This window comes from Laccaria bicolor, genomic scaffold (assembly GCF_000143565.1).
Source record: "Laccaria bicolor S238N-H82 LACBIscaffold_2 genomic scaffold, whole genome shotgun sequence".
Classification (NCBI taxonomy): domain Eukaryota; kingdom Fungi; phylum Basidiomycota; class Agaricomycetes; order Agaricales; family Hydnangiaceae; genus Laccaria; species Laccaria bicolor.
Genome location: NW_001889873.1, coordinates 2,185,031 through 2,191,739, shown reverse-complemented (window position 1 = coordinate 2,191,739; position 6,709 = coordinate 2,185,031). Strand labels below are relative to the sequence as shown.

Here is a 6,709-nt window from a genome sequence, read left to right as displayed (position 1 = left end):
GACTCAAGACACAACGTCGATGTTGTGATGAGGAGCAAGAAGTGTCACGGTTGGTTGATTGTTGATTGTTGATTCACCTACACGTGATGCCAAACACTCGTCAACTCAACGTCAACTGCTGCTCATCCCACCATTGCCCCCAATGGCCTCACGCTCCTCATCCCCGTATGTCGTACCTGCAGAAGAAGATCCGTCTACTCACGCAGGCCGCAATTCTTCCCAACCTCAACAACAAACACGAGTTCTAACGAAAAACACGCTGTCGCAAGCTCAGAAAGCCACGCGTTCCCTTCGCCAGATTTCCGACCATGCAAAGGCTGAGGAGCTGGCAAAAGCTCTTGATGTTCTCCTTTCCCGCCACCGCACCGAGCTGGAAGATTTCGCAAAAGCGCACAACACGAAACTGGAGTACATCCAGAAACTCACCTCTCAGTCAAGCCACTACAAGCAAAAACGAGCCGTCACGATTCAGAACGCAAAGTTACATGCAAAATCCCTGGAGGTCAACGGAGGTATGTACATAACCCACCACTACATCAAGCTACATGTTAACAGCTCTGTTCAAAGATCTTGAACTCGGGGATAGGATCAAGGTGAAGGAACTTCGTCAACTAGTACATGATGACCCTACCTACCAGAACCTTACCGCAGAGGAGGAAGAACGGATGAAGCAGGATGTCTTGGAGCTTCGTGAGCAGAGGAAAACCGGCGCTCGTCCAACAAACAAGTCAGCAGCCCAAGACTACCGTGCGCAGATGACGCAGATGAACAATGAGGCGCGTCGTCCTCTCATCTCACTTCCTTATTGCTGACGCTCTTCAGATAAGTGCACTGTCTGACAGAACAGGAGCTGCAGTCGTCGCTTTCTTTAGCCGCTCCAACCTTGAAGACACGTTTGAGCCGAACTGGATTTGCTCTCCCAATGCCGCAAACTTCTCTCAAGAGGCAATGAGCTACGGGATGTGGGACATTGCCCGGCTGTTGGAGCAGTGGGCATGTGCAAAGGCGAAAGGTAGCCGCACCGTCGACACACTCTCGACGATGCAGAAGGAATGCAGCGCGATCATCAACGGCACTCTCAGTAAGTCTTTTATACCGTGTCTCGTCGTTTCTTTGAACTAAAGCTACTGAACAGAAACGGTTTCGCAATCACGACAGGCCCTCATGAACTACGCCAACTACGATACGAAGGTCGTTGAACGATACCAGACCAAGCTCATGGGCTGGACCTACCGTGAATTCAAGAGCCCGTTCGACATCCACACCATCGACGATGTTCGCACATTACTGGAGGCACTTCAATGCGGTAGGTGCTGTTGGGTAAGGATGACCAGAAGCGACATAAATCACCACAAAGATGACGTTAGCAAGAGAATCGCAGCGGGTGAAAAGGTGGGGAAGGCAAGGCAGCCGAGGTCGGACAAAGGTGTCAAGAGGCCGCGGAAGAAAGCACCAGGGACAGGGGAAGGCGAGGACGATGGGGCCCCACCAGCGAAGAAGCAGAAGAGGGGGAAAGCCGTGCCCGAGACGCGCGCTACGACAACCAAGAAAGCGCCCAAGAAATCCAAGAAATCCCAGCTGCCCCCCACCCGTCCCACCAGCAACGAGTTTGTTGAGAGCGATGCTGATGTTGATAGTGCCTAGCTTACTCATTGAATGCCGTATGCCGTGTACCCTCCCCCATACCCTACAACAACATGATCATCACCTCCATACATATGTCTTTCATAACCTTGCTGTAATAAAATGCCATTGATCTACATACCACTGTGTTACACAAAAAAAGCGAAGGGAATGGATTGTTATTGAGGGGGATACACGTTGTCGGCGTTGCGCACGACGAGCTCGACGCGTTGCCATCAACAACGGTGAGTAAGGGTTCTTCGTGATGGCATCGAACCCTTTATGGGCAGGAGCGCAATGCCGCCAAGTGCCAAACACCGGTGACTGGTATTCATGGTTGCCGGTGAGCACAGGTAAGAATTTATTATAAAGTCCCTACGCACTACTGGTAGTTATTGCCCAGAGCGTTACAAAAGCCATATTTGATCGAACTAGACAGGAACAAGCATATCTTGTTCCTGTCTAATAGGACCAAATAGGTGGGGTTCACAGGTGGTTTTTGCTTTGTTTGTCGAGTCAGCACTTGTTATTTTCCATCATGCCTCCACGCTCATACTGCCTCTCCTTTGATCCCCCTATCATTTAATGACATTGCGGAACAGCCTGAAAGCATTGAACGTCACCCAATGCCCTCAAGGACCATCTCTGTGGCCAGCGGTGTGTTCTTGAACACTGTTAATGTTTCGACGAAGCCGACCGGACCCTGTTGGCCCTCAGCACATCTGGCGAGATCGACGAATATCGTGTTGTGTCTGTAGACGAAAACGGTGTACAGTTCGAACATAAACTCCCCTACGTAGATGTATGTCAGCCTCATCATCCTTGCAATGTTATCTAATACAGTTCACAGAGGAATGAGAAACTCAAAGCCGATAATAAGTCGCTGATTACAACAAATGACTCTCTTAAGTGTGAGATGTACGATGTTAAGGAGAGGCTGCGGCAGATCGAGGAGAGGCAGCGGGAGACGGACGACGCCGTCCTTCGATGGGAAATAGCTACAAAAGTGGCGGAAGGTCTCTTTTTCTCTTATGCCCTCGATGGTCTGCTGACTCGCCCCCATAGCTTTTGGTTACCTGCTTTTAGATGAAGGCAGTGCCGTCTCCAAAACCTCAAAAGCAGAAATGGCTAGGTACAACATTGATAATAGTATGTTTGTATGCTCTCTCCTTTCACTCCCTTGCTTACCCTTATATTACAGTGACAGAGCTTCGCTCCCTGAGCCAACAACATCGCATACGCCCCAATACGCGCACTCCTCAAACTACTGCTGCTTCAAAAATATACAATTCTATCCCGCTTTGCTACCGCCAAATCCTTGATTACATTGTGCGCGAAAAGGCTCCCGTGTACTCAGTTAGGGCGGCTATAAGTCACCCACAGGTGAAAAAGTCAGACATCTCGGTCTTTCTAGCTCCCTGTTTCCAGCAACAAATGAATCCTGCCACGGAGTTATTGCAATCAGTTCAAGACATGGAGGTCGTAGATTCGGTGTCTGGGGAGTTGGTTCCTATGTTTGTGGAGGGCTGAATACAAAGTTGCCCCTGTATACATGGTGACTATCCAGTTGACTTTTTGTAATCCTTAGTTCTCTCCTACCTACATTGTATACCAACATAATACTAGACGACAGCTACCATACCTTCTACCAATCAAATCAAAGCGGTGAGATTTCACTCACCTTTGCACTGCTTTGACGCAACGATGAGAACACTAAGTTTACGTCGTTTTCGACAAGGGGCCGATGTTTGCCAATAGATCGTAGCGCACTATGGAGAGTCAAGAATCCGATATCAGACTGAATGCAGAGCAAGGAAGAATAGAGTCACTTACAATTGCCCACCCACAGAGTCTGAGAAGTTGAAAAGCATCAAGTATACATTGAATCCATCGGGTGACCAGAGCTCCGAAAAGATGCGGTCATAAAGAGGGCGAGAAATGCGCCGCGTAACTGGGGTGGTTGACTTCAGCGCGGCGGCTGTGTTTAGCGTGCGACAGAGAAGACCCTTCAATTTCTACCAAATGTTGTCCATAAAGCTGTACCTTGATCTTGACACATCTAACTGGATTTCCGACGAATGAGATGTGTAGGGAGGGGCGTAGAAGGAGGGCACGAACATGGTCGTTCAGCTGTAGAAGCGGATAGTGGATGAATGACTCACAGGTGCAGCAGGTACAAAGTCCGTGAAACTGGCATGAGTGGACGGAGCAGCTGTGAGTGCCAGTTCGAATCAGGGAGGATCGAGGACATAGTTAGACCACAGGTATGCACCAAGGGGCTGCCACCAGAAGATTCCGTAAACTCGACACCCCCTCGCTGGGTACCACTTTGAAATTACGCGCTTGACCATCCAAACATTGATGTGACTCTCTCGATCCTTCTACGAACTACGCTAGGTCAAGAATGGTCTTCTTAACGATAAATTGTCGTCGGGGTCGAGTGTTGTTTGGGTCACTACGGCTATCCCGAACAATATCACGCATTGATTTTCCCGTCTTCAATTGCAGGTAGGAGGACGTCAAGAAGGATCCCTTCTTATTGTGGGGTGTCTGTCGACGGCATCCGATCCTTATCTTCGGTTTGGGACCCGAGCTGTACGACGTTCGTTTGCGAGAATCTGTGTCATGACCACGTAATCCGTGCGAGGAAGTCTCTTTAACCGCTTGGAAGAAGCCTCTCGAGAGGACAAGTTTCTGCGACTAAAAGATATGGGGAATGAACAATGTCCACTGGACGGTCTCGTACGCGAGAGGTGTAAGCGCTCGCAGCGAAGTGAACGCCTGGACGAGCAGCACCATCCGAGCCAGCCCATAGAGAACGAATCCAGCAGCGATCGAGTACTCAACCCCCAACTGCCAGAGGCTTTCGAACAATGAGGAATATAGAATGCACAATATGGCATTTAGCAACGGCACACAAGTGACGATCAAGGATGCTGTTCGCCACAACATACGTTCGACGTGCGAAGGGAAAGTGAATGCCCAGGCAATACAATGGATACTTCCAAAGACCACACCAAAGAAGGTACACAAGAATAGGATCCTCAATTCCCATTCGCGGTCAAACTTGTACGCGTAGTAAGTGGGAACGCGGCTGTTATCTTTGATGTCGTCAACTTCGTTTGCGTTTGCCATGTCGCGGATAGGTTCAACAACTGCGCGAATAGGGCGAAGAATCAAGGGAAAAAGGACCCTGTGCCAAAATCCTTGGTTTTCGCTGTCCGACTTCCAACTATACTGCGAAGCAGATTCTGCCGGACCAGAAAACGAGGGTAGGGGTGTCTTCGTGGCTTTCTTGTCGACCACCTCTTCTGGTACGCAGCCGTCCAGATCACTGTCAGGGGATCTCAAGTTCTCCTGCTGCACAGGAAGGTGACCTATGACCAGCTTTGATTCCGTAGCCTCCTTCAAATGTATGGTCACAGGACTCCGTACGTCGAGAGGCTTGTGCCACCAGAAGAAATACATCACTCCGTTCAAAGCCGCAAAAGCCAACGTTACGAGCTCAAGTTCTGTTATGACGAGCCCTTGCACTCCACGCGCGATGCATTGAACGATAAACCAAAACGTTTGGAATACCACCAAACTTTTAGCAAGCATGTCGCTCTTGCTCCTGTCCGCTATCTCTTCTTCTGTGATTGAGGGGAAATCAATTTCCCCAGTCTCGAGCAAAACCTCGAATTCTTCTGGAGAGAGGACGCGAGGAGTAACGTCCGTGCTGAGAAGCCTGAACCCTCCCATTTGGATAAAGAAACCGTGTGTTTTTGTCCATCCTAACCAGCCTTTGTAATTGAGAACCAATTGAAGATTAGAGATGCCATACCCCTATCTTGGTACTTGTCCTTCAATTGCCTGGCACCAACCCATTGCCTCATCGCCCACAAGATTGTCATCTCAGGCGCAAGAATGGCATACGCCATCACCTGCAGCCGTCGTCGTGCAACAATCCAAAAGCTATCCCCATCGGCGGGAATGTTAAGGTGCACAGCGAGCCAGGTGCAGGCGAATATGGTGAGAAGGCAGCTCCAGACGATGTCCCAGATAGAGCGAGAAGAACCACCAGTGTTGAAGATGATGGGACAATCACAACTGGTGGAATCAATGGCGCGTGAGTTTACTGTGGCTAATGGCACTGCGTTGACGTCTGACGACTGCCTAAGAACAGAGAGTGAAAGGATGAGGACGATGGTTAACATGAGCAAGCTTCATCCGACCCTGATTGACCGGATCTTCGGAGGCGCTGCCGGACTTATGTAGGCTTAACGGTGAATGATTGGCAAGGCATGGACTTTGGGAACTAGGAAAGTCGTGAGAGGTCGTTATGTAGAATATACTGAGGTGCTGAAATTACCACAGTCGTTGGTGGCAACGACGAGGTCGATGTTGAGATGCGGTGGGAAGACGTGCCTGATGTAGCCGCGTCCAGGACCAAAATGAGACTTGAATATCATGCTCCCACTGCAAATCCTATTCTTCATCTTCCTCCCAGCAGCAGCAGCGCGTCGACATCCATTCAATGATCTCTCATTCCCTAACCACCACCTGCTTCAATCAGACGCATTTCCTGTTGTAGACACTACCTCTTTCACCCCGACTGCACCGTCATCCGTTTCCCCAACCATTCCCCAGCTCAAGTCACGTCCGACGACGGTGTACCGGCCTGACTCTCTCGACGCCCTCCACCAATATCGGCTTCGATCTTTACACCACTCTCAGAGCCTGGTGGATCAATTACAATGGAATCCTACAGAAGTGCAAGGTCCCGATATAGAGGAGCGACACACTCTTGCCCAGCTAGCACGCATGGCTGGCAACGCGTATGCCCTTCCAGGTCAAAAGAATTGGTACGAGATTGACGAAGCATGGAATATGGTGAGTTAAACTTGAGTTCAGCAGCAGTTTTTTTGTGACGAATCTATGCTAGAGCTTCCCCTTTGGCTGGGAAGAGTCAGAGGGATTCAGAGGTCACGTCTTCCTCTCTTCCGACAACTCGACCATCGTTCTTTCTATAAAGGGAACCACCCTTCAAGGCCCAACGTCCAAGCTTGACAAATATAATGACAATCTGTACGTCCCATCCCACATA

At 49.7% G+C, this 6,709-nt stretch overlaps 3 protein-coding genes across 3 annotated transcripts; 2 read left to right on the top strand and 1 right to left on the bottom strand.

Moving 5' to 3' along the window:
• Positions 1–142: 142 nt before the first annotated feature.
• Positions 143–1,644, top strand: LACBIDRAFT_305792 (uncharacterized protein; the record flags this gene model as incomplete). The annotated part of the gene is made up of 4 exons (XM_001875285.1): positions 143–512; positions 568–776; positions 823–1,081; positions 1,136–1,644. The coding sequence occupies 4 exons, from the start codon at positions 143–145 to the stop codon at positions 1,642–1,644; spliced, it is 1,347 nt and encodes a 448-aa protein (XP_001875320.1).
• Positions 1,645–2,160: 516 nt separating this feature from the next.
• On the top strand, positions 2,161–3,299 carry LACBIDRAFT_305791 (uncharacterized protein). The gene is made up of 4 exons (XM_001875284.1): positions 2,161–2,348; positions 2,474–2,639; positions 2,689–2,772; positions 2,825–3,299. The coding sequence occupies exons 1-4, from the start codon at positions 2,250–2,252 to the stop codon at positions 3,151–3,153; spliced, it is 678 nt and encodes a 225-aa protein (XP_001875319.1). The 5' UTR covers positions 2,161–2,249; the 3' UTR covers positions 3,154–3,299.
• Positions 3,300–4,323: 1,024 nt separating this feature from the next.
• LACBIDRAFT_229170 (uncharacterized protein) lies at positions 4,324–5,409 on the bottom strand (the record flags this gene model as incomplete). The annotated part of the gene is made up of 2 exons (XM_001874723.1): positions 4,324–4,717; positions 4,850–5,409. Coding segments are annotated over 2 exons (954 nt in total), but the record flags the coding sequence as incomplete, so codon positions are not given.
• Positions 5,410–6,709: the final 1,300 nt, after the last annotated feature.

Excerpts from the sequence above, each read along its gene's own strand:
- LACBIDRAFT_305791 (XM_001875284.1), top strand. The coding sequence starts at position 2,250 with ATGCCCTCAAGGACCATCTCTGTGGCCAGCGGTGTGTTCTTGAACACT. Across the intron at positions 2,640-2,688 it reads AGCTACAAAAGTGGCGGAAG|CTTTTGGTTACCTGCTTTTA; the intron begins GTCTCTTTTTCT and ends TCGCCCCCATAG. Across the intron at positions 2,773-2,824 it reads TAGGTACAACATTGATAATA|TGACAGAGCTTCGCTCCCTG; the intron begins GTATGTTTGTAT and ends CTTATATTACAG.